Source organism: Pogoniulus pusillus, chromosome 23, assembly GCF_015220805.1.
Source record: "Pogoniulus pusillus isolate bPogPus1 chromosome 23, bPogPus1.pri, whole genome shotgun sequence".
NCBI classification, from domain to species: domain Eukaryota; kingdom Metazoa; phylum Chordata; class Aves; order Piciformes; family Lybiidae; genus Pogoniulus; species Pogoniulus pusillus.
The window spans coordinates 19,705,747-19,719,713 of record NC_087286.1 but is presented as its reverse complement, the minus strand read 5'-3'; the positions used below and the strand labels follow the sequence as shown (position 1 = coordinate 19,719,713).

Below are 13,967 nucleotides of genomic sequence, written 5' to 3'. Positions count from 1 at the left end.
GACACCAAGCTGTGTGGTGCAGCAGCCAGGCTGGAGGGCAGGGATCCATCCAGAGGGACCTGGACAGGCTGGAGAGGTGGGCAGAAGCCAACCTCAGGAGGTTCAACAAGACCAAATGCAAGGTCCTGCAGCTGGGTCGAGGCAAGCCCAAGAACAAATCCAGGGTGGGTAGTGAGTGGCTGGAGAGCAGCCCTGAGGAGAGGGACCTGGGAGTTCTTGTCTTTTGTTACATTGTGTGGCAAGGAGTTCCACACACATTCTGATTTCATTAGGAAAACAATTTTTAGGCACAGTTAACTTTCTTTTAGGTTTCATTGGTTTCCCTTTTGTTTTAGAGAAATGAAAACATCTCTTTCCTCTTTTTTTTTTTTTTTTTGCCTGTGTCCTTTTCATTACCCATGGCAATTTCAGGTTTTTTTCAGCCTAGGTACAGATGTTTCCCTTCTTAGAATCATAGAATCAACCAGGTTGGAAGAGACCTCCAACATCATCCAGCCCAACCTAGCACCCAGCCCTGGCTAAGCAACCAGACCATGGCACTAAGTGCCCCAGCCAGGCTTGGCTTCAACACCTCCAGGCACAGCAACTCCACCACCTCCCTGGGCAGCCCATTCCAATGCCAATCACTCTCTCTGCCAACAACTTCCTCCTAACAGCCAGCCTAGACCTCCTCTGGCACAGCTTGAGACTCTGTCCCCTTCTTCTGTTGCTGGTTGCCTGGCAGCAGAACCCAACCCCACCTGGCTACAGCCTCCCTTCAGGTAGTTGCAGACAGCAATGAGCTCTGCCCTGAGCCTCCTCTTCTGCAGGCTGCACCCCCCCAGCTCCCTCAGCCTCTCCTCACAGGGCTGTGCTCCAGGCCCCTCACCAGCCTTGCTGCCCTTCTCTGGACACCTTCCAGCACCTCAACATCTCTCTTGAACTGAGGAGCCCAGAACTGGACACATCACTCAAGGTGTGGCCTGAGCAGTGCTGAGCACAGGGACAGAATAACCTCCCTTGTCCTGCTGCCCACACTGCTCCTGATGCAGGCCAGGATGCCATTGGCTCTGCTGCCCACCTGGGCACTGCTGCCTCATCTTCAGCTACTCTCTACCAGCACCCCCACCTTCCTTTCTTCCTGGCTGCTCTCAGCCACTCTTTCCCCATGAGTGAAACCAAAACAGTAGAAAATATCGCATAGGTAACTCATAATATCTTCAAATGAGTTTCTAACTGAGGATGCAAAGTAATGCAGAGCCATTTCTCTTGGATGTGTAAGAGGAGTTCAAAAGCTGTTTCTTAATTTATAAGATACATTACACAGAAGTCTTCCCTGTGCTGCTGCAGTTATCTTTTATCTTGATGATGGGTGACGTTTTTAGGGTACAAGGCACTGGAGTTAGCAGGATAATATTCAATTCTCTGTGAGGTGCTGCAGATTGGTTCAGAATTGTGTGGAAGACAGTTTGAAATCAGAGCACTAGATTATTTCTCCATTGCAGCTACCTGATAGCTCCTGCAGCCTGATCAGTGCAGTGAGGCTTTGAAAGGCAAAACGGCGAAGGCGGAAAACGTTGCGGTGCTTTCCAAAGCGCAGGGCAGGAGCAGGTTGTCAATCTGCCACCTTCTTCTTCCTCTCAACTCCTAGAGATCTAGCATACCCCTGGGAGTGTATGCATCTGCTCCTCACCCAAACACCAACCTCCCTGTGCCTTGTGGTCACAGGCTCACAGGATGTCAGGAGTACCAAGGGACACAAAGAGATCATCGAGTCCAACCCCCCTGCCACAGCAGGACCACAGAATCTAGCTCAGGTCACAGAGCATCCAGACAGGCCTTGAAAGGCTCCAGAGAAGGAGACTCCACAACCTCTCTGGGGAGCCTGTTCCAGTGCTCTGTGACCCTTGCAGTCAAGAAGTGCTTCCTTGTGTTGAGGTGCAACCTTCTATGCTGCAGCTTCCATCCATTGCTCCTTGTTCTATCCCAGGGAACAAGTGAGCAGAGCCTGTCCCCCTCCTGACCCCCAACCCTCAGACCTTTATGAACACTTACTAGATCCCCACTCAGTCTTCTCTTCTCCAGACCAAAAAGCCCCAGGTCCCTCAGCCTCGTCCAACGTGCTGCAGTCACAGCCCCTGTTTGATAGCAAATACTGTCTTGTTGGGGCCTCATTAAAAACCAGATTCAGATTTGTGTAATAGGTTGCCAGCTGTGTTTTAAGGGAAGAAGAGCAGCTGAGAACAAGCAAGAAGCAGTTTCCAGTAGCCAGTTCGCTCACCACGTGGCACCACCATCAGGTCTGCAAACTGCTACTGTGCCCTGGACTGCGTTCCCTAAACCCTGAGCAATGCCATTCTTCATTTCATATTCCCTAACAGCACTCTTCAATTTCTCAGATGAAGACAGGAGCAAGAAAAGGAAAGCTTTTTTCAGTGGACCAAGGCTTCAGTTTGCTGTAAATTAGCACCTTTGTGTTAGCTGATGGCACTGAAAGCAAGCTGCAGAAATTCTCTGTTTGACAAAGGATGCTATAAAAATGTGACGGGTGGGGTTGTGCTGCCAATTACTGCAACAGCAAAATGCAGCATCTTGTGAGGGAGCCACTGCTTAATGCTCTTTCCTTCTTCTTTTTCCCTTCAAATCAGATATTCATCTTTGAGAACAACATCTACTACTGTGCACACGTGGGGAAGCAAGCCATCCGAGTGGTCTCCACGGGAAAGGAAGGGGTGATTTTCAACGGGCTCAGCGACTGGCTCTATGAAGGTAGGACACAACAGAGAATCATGGAATGCTTTAGCTTGGAAGGGATCTCAAAGCTCAGCCAGTTCCAATCCTCCACCATAGGCAGGGACACCTCCCACTAGAGCAGGTCGCTCAAGACCTCATCCAACCTAGCCTTAGAAGCATAGAATCAAACAGGTTGGAAGAGACCTCCAAGGTTATCCAGTCCAACCTAGCATCCAGCCCTGTCTAATCAACTAGACCATGGCACTAAGTGCCTTGAACACCTCCAGGGAGGTTGAGGATCACAGAATCACAGAATGTGATCTTTGATCACATTCTGTGATTCTGTGATCCCCACCTCCCTGGGCAACCTGTGCCAGTGTCTCACCACCCTCACTGCAAACAACCCTTTCCTAACATCCACTTTCAATCTCCCCTGTGCCACTTTAAACCCCTTCCTCCTCCTCCTGTCATCACAAGACCTTGTCAGTAGTCCCTCCACAGCCTTCCTGTAGCCCCCTTCAGATACTGGAAGGCCACTCTAAGGTCTCCTCAAAGCCTTCTCTTCTCCAGGCTGCACAGCCCCAACTCTTGTAGCCTGTCCTCATAGCAGAGCTGCTGCAACCCTCTGAGCATCTTGGTGGCCTCCTGTGGACTGGCTCAAACACTTCCATGTCCTGCTTGTGCTGGGGGCTGCAGAACTGCACCCAGGATTGCAGGTGGGGTCTAGAAGAGCAGAGCCAAGGGGCAGATTCCCCTCCCTTGCCCTGCTGGCCATGCTTGAAACATTATCTCTCAAAACACATCCCTTGAAACATAAGCAGGAGGTGTGATAGTACCAGCTACAGTTTGCAGAGCTGTCTGGAGTGTGGTGTTCAGCATTGTGATTCTGGGCAGTGGTTTGCCACGAAACAAGAAGGTTGCTATTCTAACCATTGGTTGAAGTGCTGGAGTGCAAATGATGTGAAGTGATGTAAGAATTCTCTTTTCAGGCTGTTTTTCTTTCCCTTAGTCTGAAGGTAATAAATCACCACGCTTTAATGAACAGAACTGCTTCATCATTTAGTGGCACCTGCAATCACTCAGACATGCCAGTTTTCAAGTCACAGAAATGGGGAAGGGGAAAGGGTTTTCTTTTAAAGCAACTATTTCACAGGGTTGTTATCAACATCCCTAGGTGGGCTCTGGATCTAACTACCTAAAAGTCTTCTAAAAGCAGACATGTCCTCACACTAATTGGTTTATTTGTCTTGAAAATGGACCTGCTATGGCAGAAAGTCACCTCTGGGGCACTCTGCTTTACTCCTTTCAGCTGTCAAATGACCCTTCAGGTGTTTGTGAGACTCTGCTCTCAAGGTAACCTCAGCAGCTCATAAGCTCAGAAAAAGATCCCAGCTGTCACCAGTCCTCTTGGAGGGTCTTACAAACTTTTAACCTATTACTTCACTGGAATTGAAATCTAAATATACATATAGAGAGAGAGAGCACATCTATATAAATATATGCACCATGCCCACAACATGCAACCTTCTCTGTTGCTGGCTACTGCTGCCAACAGTTTCTTGTTGACAAGGCTCATGGATTTGGGAGTTGTCAGAGTCTCTCTCTTGTGACACATTTTCCATCTAAAGTCGTGCTTTCTCCTGCAGAGCCCAAATTAGTCCTGAGCTTTTCTTACCTCTGCAGAAAGAAGTGCCCAGATACATCAAGAAAAGCCTGGATGAGGCATTTAGTGCCATGGTCTTGATGACTGGATAGGGCTGGGTGCTGGTCGATTCTGTGATCTCATAACTGTGCCCCATTGGCTGCTCCTAGTCCTTTGAGGCTTAATGGAACAGAACAGGCTGTGAAATGCCACTCACCAATTAACTCATGTAAATCTATGAATCATTCCTTAAACCACTCTGTATCACAGCTCAGCTGGGGCTGTTGGACTCAAATGTGAGGGAATGAAAATTAATTGGTTTGTTTGTCCCTCTCAGAGAAGTTGGTCCCATAGATAAGTGCACAAAACTACCAAACACATCAGTGGGAAAATCTGAGAATGGTTTAGATCACTTTGAATATTTAAATGTGCACTTACATTGTGCCAGAGAATGTTTGCAAGTGAATGTCCTCCTAGTGAAGCACCTTGTAGGCAGAGGGCTGGCTAAAAAGCTACAACAGGCTCATTTTCTTGGTGTTTTACTTTGTGGGTGAAGCTGTGGGCAGGGCTGTGTGACTCTGTAGGTCAAGTGTGTGTACTGGCACTTGTGTTTTGCTGCTAAACATCATTCAGTGCATAAGGTCTTCTGGTAGAGTCTCACACACAGCAGCATGCTGAGGGGAGCTTGTGAACTCCAAGCATGTTGGTAAGCCTTGTTTTGCTGATGTGGTTTTTATTGCTCAGGCAATATCTGCCATTGACTTCCAGGTTTGGCCTTTGTAATGAACTATCTTGTTAGCTTTGCCTTAGCATCCTGGGATAAGGAATGTATGATCAAATATGGTCTGGTTTTTCCAAGCCAGGCTAGTAAGTGTGGATATGGCATGACTTTGGAACTGCCACTTCACATCCAGCCACAGTTTATATTGAAATCAAAGCTCCTCTTACTTCCCAAGCAAGATGCAGGAAGGAATACCTCAGATATAGAATCATAGAATGGTTCAGGCTGGTAGGGACCTCAAAGCTCAGCCAGTTCCAACCCCCTGCCATAGGCAGGGACACCTTCCACTAGAACAGGTCGCTCAAGGACTCATCCAACCTGGCCTTGAACACCTCCAGGGAGGTTGTGGAGCACAGAAGCACAGAATAGCCTGTCCTCATAGCAGAGCTGTTGCAGCCCTCTCAGCGTCCTCCTGGCCTCTTCTGAACTGGCTCCAACAGTTCCATATCCTTCTTGTGTTGGGGGCTCCAGAGCTGCACAGGTGTGGTCTGACAAGAGCAGTGCCTTGCCCTGCTGGGGGCACACTTCTCTTGATGCATTCCAAGTGAGGGAATGAAGAATCCAAAATCAAATCCAGAGCTGGCCTGTGAGTTGAGCTCCTTCTCTTGCTCTGTATTGCTCATGTAGTTCTCATGGAGGTGTATCTGTGACTGGAGTCAGGACTTCAGGATTCATGGCAGACATTTGAACACCTGAGGGGCCATGGGGTCAGATGTAGCTGCAGTGCTCAGCTGTCAGTTCTCTGCATTCATGGAAGGTTCTAGTAGAATCCCAGAAGAACGTGGGTACTGCATGGGGGTAAGGATCACTGGGAAACCATCAGCATCTCTCCACTAGAGCCCACAGCAATTTGGGCATTGTTATCAGTGAAGCTGAAGTTTTACCCTAGCAGCAGCTGAGATGCTCTGCCCACACACTCTTACTGACTCCTTTATTTTACAAACCATCTCCAATTCCTGGGTGCCTCCTCTGATGGGATGCAATATTTTACACCCAAACTTCCCATGCTGGAACCTGGGAAAAGTTTGAAATTTACCATCTCTAAGCTGGTTTTCCTCTTCCCCCATCCCCAGTGATGCTTATAGATGTGTCTTCACCTTCCCGAGGGAGCCGAGTGGGATGCTCAGCCCCGTGTTTGTTTGCACTGCTGCCATCTCAGCGAGCGACTGAGACGAACACTGAGCATATGTAGAAGTCTCCTTCCATCTGTGCAGCTCTCTCCAGCAGCTCATCTGATAGAGAAGCTGCGAGAGATGCTGAAACAGGATCACAGAAAGTTCAGCACACTTCTCTTCCCTCGCCTGTTCTTTTTGTTGCTGAGGTTCAGCACCTCCGGCAGCGGCAGCCAAACCTGCCGACGGTGCCCACGCTGTTTCTCCGACAGCTCACGACCTGCTTCTCACCTTCCCTAAAAGCAGTTTTAGAAAGAAAATGATGATGAAATCCTTCGTTTTCTGTTTGAGCAAGACAGTTTTTAAGGGCTCTTCGAACAAACAGCAAGAGCACATCAAGAAAGCTCTCCCCACCCGCTCCAAGAGCTGTTTGCACAGCGCTGCACAGATGGCAGTGCCAGCAGTGCCACTGCTGGGGTTGCTCCTGACACTTGGTGTGATTGGTAGGCCCAGAGGGAACTCTTTCCTTTGTAACATGATTGCTTTTGTCACGACAGAATAGATGCACTGTGCTGTTGGAGTGCGGTGTACTATTGGAGTGCAGTCTGGAGTACAGGCTGGGAGAGTTGGGGCTGTGCAGGCTGGAGAAGAGGAGGCTCCCAGGTGACCTCCTTGTGGCCTTCCAGCATCTGAAAGGGGCTACAAAAAAGCTGGGGAGGGACTTTTTAGGCTGTCAGGGAGTGACAGGACTGGGAGGGATGGAGCAAAGCTGGAAGTGGGGAGAGTCAGGCTGGATGTGAGGAGGAAGTTGTTGAGCTTGAGAGTGGTGAGAGGCTGGAATGGGTTGCCCAGGGAGGTGGTTGAGGTCCCATGGCTGGAGGTGTTTAAGGCCAGGCTGAGTGAGGCTGTGGGCAGCCTGCTCTAGGGTAGGGTGTCCCTGTGCCCATGGCAAGGAGGTTGGAACTGGCTGCTCCTTGTGGTCCCTTCCAACCCTGACTGATTCTATGATTCTATTAATCACAGGTTTTCACTAAGTCCAGAAGCAGAGCAGATCTGGAGTCGATTTGACAGGCTTTTTGCCCTGGAAAAATGCAGAAGTTCATTTCAATTCAAGTTAAGCTCTGCTTTTGTAAACCTGCCAAAGGGGAAAAAAGAATTTCTTCGAGGTATTTATGCTGATCTGTAGACTTTTGATAATATAGTGAAAAACATTTCAAATCAATCAAAGCTTAATCTACTTAGTGCATTTAGCTGGAGGGTTATGGATTGATACATAGATTACTGTAACATGAAAGCATAGATTAAACATGGCTTTTATTACTAAAATAAGCACTGACAATGTTTTCATAGTCTGACTTAACATTTTCAGAGCTCTGCATGATAGATGCTTATACTAAAATGGAGTGATAACCTATAAGAGAGAGTTTAAAGTTCTGCAGCTGAAACCTGCTAAGCATTTAAATGCACAGCATCAGCAAAGAGTGGTTTGTATTGCAGTTTGCTCAATGATTGTTGTTGGTTTGAGGATATGTAGCCTCAAACTGTATCAGGATATGTATCCTTTGCCTGGATCAGGGACAGTGTGGCCAGCAGGACAAGGGAGGTTATTCTTCCCTTGTGCTCAACACTGGTTAGGGCACACCTTGAGTGCTGTGTCCAGTTCTGGGCTCCTCAATTGCAGAGAGATGTTGAGGTGCTGGAAGGTGTCCAGAGAAGGGCAACAAAGCTGGTGAGGGGCCTGGAGCACAGCCCTGTGAGGAAAGGCTGAGGGAGCTGGGGGTGTGCAGCCTGCAGAAGAGGAGGCTCAGGGCAGAGCTCATTGCTGCCTGCAGCTGCCTGCAGAGAGGCTGTAGCCAGGTGCGGTTGGGCTCTTCTGCCAGGCACCCAGCAACAGAAGAAGGGGACACAGCCTCAAGCTGTGCCAGGGGAGGTCTAGGCTGGATGTGAGGAGGAAGTTGTTGTCAGAGAGAGTGATTGGCATTGGAATGGGCTGCCCAGGGAGGTGGTGGAGTTGCTGTGCCTGGAGGTGTTGAAGCCAAGCCTGGCTGGGGCACTTAGTGCCATGGTCTGGTTGCTTGGCCAGGGCTGGGTGCTAGGTTGGGCTGGATGATGTTGGAGGTCTCTTCCAACCTGGTTGATTCTATTATTCTATGTTTTGGCAGTAATGAACATTAAGGATAATTTTAAAACAATTGAAGGTAGAGCACAAAGTACTTTCAAAGTGATGGGATAAAAGTATTTACATGTTCTTTATGTGCATATGTATATAGGGAGAGAATAGCTGAATAAAAGCAATGTACATTTTTAAAGGTAAAGTGCAGGTAATACTAATTTTGTTTCAACACTTTGTCAGGGCACTCTTCAACAGGAGTGAATTCTGTCAAAGTGTTTTCATTTGTTGCCAAGGGAGGCTCTAGGATGCTGTGAGAGAGTTGACAGTGAGGGTACCTGCCAAGGGTCACTATGTGATATGCTGGCAAGTACCAAAGAGAAGTTGGTGGGATCTCTGTGTTGTAGTTTAGAAGCCCATTGAATGTGGGGTTGTGTGATGCTAAATCCTGGGGAATGAGGCAGGAGGACCTCCTAACATACCGCAGCTGCCAACCAGCAGGGTGATTCAGTGTCCCTTTACATGCCTGAGCAGGACAGAGGTCTTCTGGGCATGCCCATGTTCACCTACGGAGGTCCATGGCCTATGGAGAGCTACTTAACTTCTTGTTAGCTTAACTGCTTAGAAGTCCTGGAGGAGCAGGATGCCACTCTGCAGGAGGGGAAGGAAGGATTTTCACCTCTTGGTGGGGCTATCCCATCCAAAAAGTGTTAAACTGAGGGGTTTCCTTGTGTTTTGCTGCATGTGCCCTCAGATGTAAAAGCTGTTCTTGGGAAACCATTGGTCTGCAGATCACTCTGTTGGCATTTAGGGGCTCTGGTTGCAAAAGGAATAATTGCATGTGAGTTTCCCTCTCATCTCCTGTCACTGTCAGAATCAACCTAAGTCCCTAGAGACCATCTCAAAGTCTATTCCAGCTTTAGTCCTGCCACCATGTCTGTGAGAAGTCACAGAATCATAGAATCGACCAGGTTGGAAGAGACCTCCAAGCTCATCCAGCCCGACCTAGCACCCAGCCCTATTCAGTCAACCAGACCATGGCACTAAGTGCCTCATCCAGGCTTTTCTTGAAGACCTCAAGGGACGGTGCCTCCACCACCTCCCTGAGCAGCCCATTCCAATGCCAATCACTCTCTCTGACAACAACTTCCTCCTCACATCCAGCCTAGACCTCCCCTGGCACAACTTGAGACTCTCTCCCCTTGTTCTGTTGCTGCTTGCCTGGCAGCAGAGCCCAACCCCACCTGGCTACAGCCTCCCTTCAGGTAGCTGCAGACAGCAATGAGCTCTTCCCTGAGCCTCCTCTTCTGCAGGCTGCACACCCCCAGCTCCCTCAGCCTCTCCTCATAGGGTTTGTGTTCCAGGCCCCTCCTCAGCTTCGTTGCCCTTCTCTGGACACCTTCCAGCACCTCAGCATCTCTGGGCGCCGCAGGCTCACGTCAGCGCTAGCCACAGCTGGCGGCCAGGCAGCAGCCCCAGCTCGCCGGACGCGGTTACAGCTCTTACACAACACGACCTGTGTGTATCCGTCCTTTGAAACTGGTGCTCTGCTCTCTTGAGCCGCATGCACAGCGCTGTTACCGTGCCTTATTTTTAGCTGAGGATCAGGAGGAGGAGTAATGACTCCTGTGCCTTATTCATCTTCGTTCCGCCCGTGTTTGTGTTAGCGCTGGCAGATGCTCTTCCGTGACTTCGCAGTGACACCTGGTGGGAGAGCCCAGGATGTCATCATCGTCAAGACAAAGAAGCTGCAGAACATTCTGCTGCGACACCTAGTAAAGGCTCCCGATTTTCCCTCCTGTCACAGAATGTTAGGGGCTGGAAGAGACCTCGAAAAATCATCCAGTCCAGAGCAGGATCCCCTTGGTCGCATCACACAGCGATGCGTCCAGGCGAGTCTTGAATGTCTCCAGAGAGGGAGCCCCTTGGGCAGCCTCTTCCAGTGGTCTGTCACCAGTACACTGAAAAACTTTTCCCTCGTGTTTCTGTGGAGCTTCCTATGCCTCAGCTTCCACCCATTGCCCCTTATCCTGTCATTGGGAATCACTGAGAAGAGCCCCTGAAACTCCTCCTGAGGTTATGGGAATCACACATGCAAAGCCGTGGGCTGATTCGTGCTCATAGCAGTTCTGTTCCTTCCTGAGGCTTCAGAAGGAGAGGGAAGAGGACACAGTAATAAAGGAAAATCTTATCCATAATTTAATCATCATCTGACAAAAATCAGAAGGTATATTTAGGACATGTGTGGCTGATCTCTGAGGTTCACTGCCTGGAAGGAGTTGCCAAATCAAATAGTAGTTCATAGAATCGGTCGAGGTTGGAAGGCACCAGAAGGATCAGACAGTTCCAACCCCCCCTGCCATGCCCAGGGACACCCTACCCTAGAGCAGGCTGCACACAGCCTCAGCCAGCCTGGCCTCAAACACCTCCAGCCATGGGGCCTCAACCACCTCCCTGGGCAACCCATTCCAGCCTCTCACCACTGCCCAACAACTTCCTCCTCACCTCCAGCCTGACTCTCCCCACCTCCAGCTTTGCTCCATTCCCCCCAGTCCTGGCACTCCCTGACAGCCTACAAAGTCCCTCCCCAGATTTTTTGTAGCCCACTTCAGGCCACAAGAAGGTCACCTGGGAGCCTCCTCTGCTCCAGCCTGCACAGCCCCAACTCTTTCAATCTGTGCTCACAGCAGAGCTGATGCAGCCTTCAGAGCATCCTTCTCTGGACACACTCCAGCATCTCCACATCCTTCTTGTCATGGGGGCTCCAGAACTGGATGCAGTACTCCAGGTGGGGTCTCAGCAGAGCACAGCAGAGGGACAGAATCACCTCCCTGGCCTTGCTGGCCACACTTCTCCTGCTGGAACCCAGGCTCTGGTTGGCTTTCTGGGCTGCAAGTGCACATTGCTGGATCATGTCTGGTCCAGCAGCACCACCAAGTCTCTCTCCTCAGGGTTGCTCTCCAGCCACTCACTGCCCAGCCAGTTATTTGAGCAGTGTCAGTTTTGCTTATAGTATTGCCATCAAATGAAGTAGATACATTTCTTAAGTTTAGAATTATCAATCCTGGGACTCTGGAAACGGTCTTAATACCTAGAAATTGCTAGATAAGTCTGCTGTAACAGTGCCTTACCTAATCTGTCCATGTGCTCCATTTTTCATTGCATAATATGAGAACATTGAGCTTCTGCTTGGAAACAGGAACCTTGATGATCAAATTATACCTGAATTTGAAAAGCGACATTCATAATTAGGCTGGAAGCAAGGAACTCCTAATTCCTGTTTAGTGTCACCAGAGAAGAAGATCAGATATCCTAATATTTCAAAGTGTAGGGCTAACCTTTCCCAGTAATTAATAGCTCCAAGATCTGGCAGGGGAGGATGAGATGAAGAATTAGACTGAGTCATCGCTGGCTTGTTGGCTTTTTTTTTAAGACACTCTGGATAAAGAAATCTCTTACTCAAGAATGCTAAAGCCTGGGCTCCAGGCAGTGTAAGGGAACCAAATGATCCCTTTTTGAAGAATCACTGGGACAATGATTGCAGATTTTGGGTTGAAGATCTTTCCTCTTTTCAGTCACAAAGAATGTTTCACGGCTGTGGATGAAGTTGCGTTTCTGCGATGGGGTAAAAGGAGGTAGGGAGACATCTAGAATTGGGAGGTGACAGCAGATAAACCTGGAGTCTAAAAATCACCAGCTTGCCCTCAAGTATGTACCAGAGAGAAGGCTGTGTGGAACTTGTTGGCTCACTTCTGTGCCTGTTCATGTGAGGTAGCAAAGCCAGTATGGTGCTTCAGTGACAGAGCCTTTCCTCTGGCCAGCATTTTGGACGTCATTCAGTGTTGCCCATTCAGCACACACAGCTCTTGTGTAGCTGTTGGGGTCATGCAGTTCCCACTTAACCTTTATTTAGCTGCTTATTGAAAGTGTAGGTGACTTTTGTTGTTGTTCACCTTTATTTGCAGGCTCATTTCTGCCAAATATACATAAAATCTTGCTGCTTAAGTTACAGCCAAAGTAAGCATGAAGAGCAGCTCCTGGCCCTGTGCTTGAAGTAGGAGTAGTTCTGTTGCGAGGAAGATGAATGAGATGCAGCCTTACTTTTCCTTGTTCATGTTAAAGCAGAGGAAGAGACAGCCTTAAGTTTCACCAGATCATATCAGGAGAGGTTTGGTGGATGATCCCATATCTTGTTTTGGCAGAACTCCTGTCACAGGGAAGCTTACATTGTAGACTGCATCCTCAGGCTTCTGGCACTTCTCAGTTGGCTAATGTCAGGCAGAGTTGAGCCGTGTACAGTGCACATTGTGAATGCTTGCCTAGAAATCAGCAAGCTCCTGAAAACTTCAAAATGTGCTGTTGTCTGGACCAGCTTCAAACTCCAGCACCGCACCGTGACAAAGCTTGCCAGCTCTAGCCCAGTCTTTAACCTTCCCTGGCTGCAGAAGGTTGTTTGCAAAGGGGCTGCCAGCCAAACCCAACACCTGTCATCCTCTGATTTTTGCATCACCACCCTTCTGGCTTCAGGATGGCTTTGGGAAGAAAACCAGAATGTTATTTACTGTGGTCAGTGATCTTCTTGGGGTGATGGAAGGAAGCCAGCTGTCTGTCCTGGTGTTGCTGGTCAGCCAACAGCAGTGAGGTTCAGCAGTGGAGTTGTTCGTGTTTGCTCTGAAGCTGCTCTTTCACAGAGGCCCTGTTTTAAACTGTGTTTCTTCAGGAGAAGCTCTGAGTTTTGCTGCTTCTTTTGGCATTGTGCTTGGTGGCAGAACCTTGCTGTTAGCTCAACCCAGGCTGATAAGGGAAAAGGAAATTCTCCTTTCTAGAGTTGGATGCTGTGCTTCCAGGTATAATGCTTGCAGCCAGAGGGAAGCCTTTAAATAAGTCTGAACTGTTTTAATAATACTGTAGGTAGCTTTTATAGTTCCATGCAGTCCCTTGCAGTTCATTATTTGCTGGATGAAACTGTTTCTTTGTTGGACAAAATCATCCAATCACTACTGGGTGATTTCTATTGACTTTCAGTAATAGCAAAAGTAAATCATTCATACTCAGCTCTGGCCAGGATTTTAACCTTTCAAGTTAAGGCAACACTCATCTGCAGTGCAACAGGTTGTGAGTGGGTTCATAGGATCGTAGGATGTCAGGGGTGGGAAGGGACCCAAAGAGATCATCAAATCCAACCCCCCTGCCAGAGCAGGACAATCCTATCTAACACATATCACAGAGGAGCACATCCAGACAGGCCTTGAAAGCTCCACAGAAGGAGACTCCACAACCTCCCTGGGGAGCAAAGGTCTGCTTGGCTATGTGACTACAATTCTACAACTACCTGAAAGGAGGTTGTAGTGAGGCTGGAGCTGCTCTCTTCTCCTGAATTACTAATGCTAGGACAAGAGGAAATGGCCTCAAGTTGCACCAGGGGAGGTTTAAGTTTGATGTTGGGAGAAGTTCTTTCCTGAGCAGGTGGTCATGCACTGGAACAGGCTGTGCAGGGAGGTGGTGGAGTCACCACCCCTGGAGGTGTTTAAAAGTAGAGTGGATGTGGTGCTTGAGGCTATGGTCTGGTGATGAAGGCTGTTGGGATGAAGGTTGGACTGGATGCTCCTG

At 48.9% G+C, this 13,967-nt stretch overlaps 1 protein-coding gene across 6 annotated transcripts in view; it reads left to right on the top strand.

Moving 5' to 3' along the window:
- The window catches only part of DPP6 (dipeptidyl peptidase like 6), a 547,256-nt gene that overhangs the window by 439,923 nt on the left and 93,366 nt on the right, over positions 1-13,967 (top strand). For 5 of the 6 annotated variants that reach the window (XM_064162829.1, XM_064162831.1, XM_064162828.1 and 2 more), the window contains one exon: positions 2,628-2,748. In XM_064162829.1, coding sequence (XP_064018899.1) covers positions 2,628-2,748 — 121 coding nt within the window. Of the gene's footprint in view, positions 1-2,627; positions 2,749-7,270; positions 7,553-13,967 lie in introns of those variants that run through there. The other variant, XM_064162833.1, reaches the window with a different exon arrangement.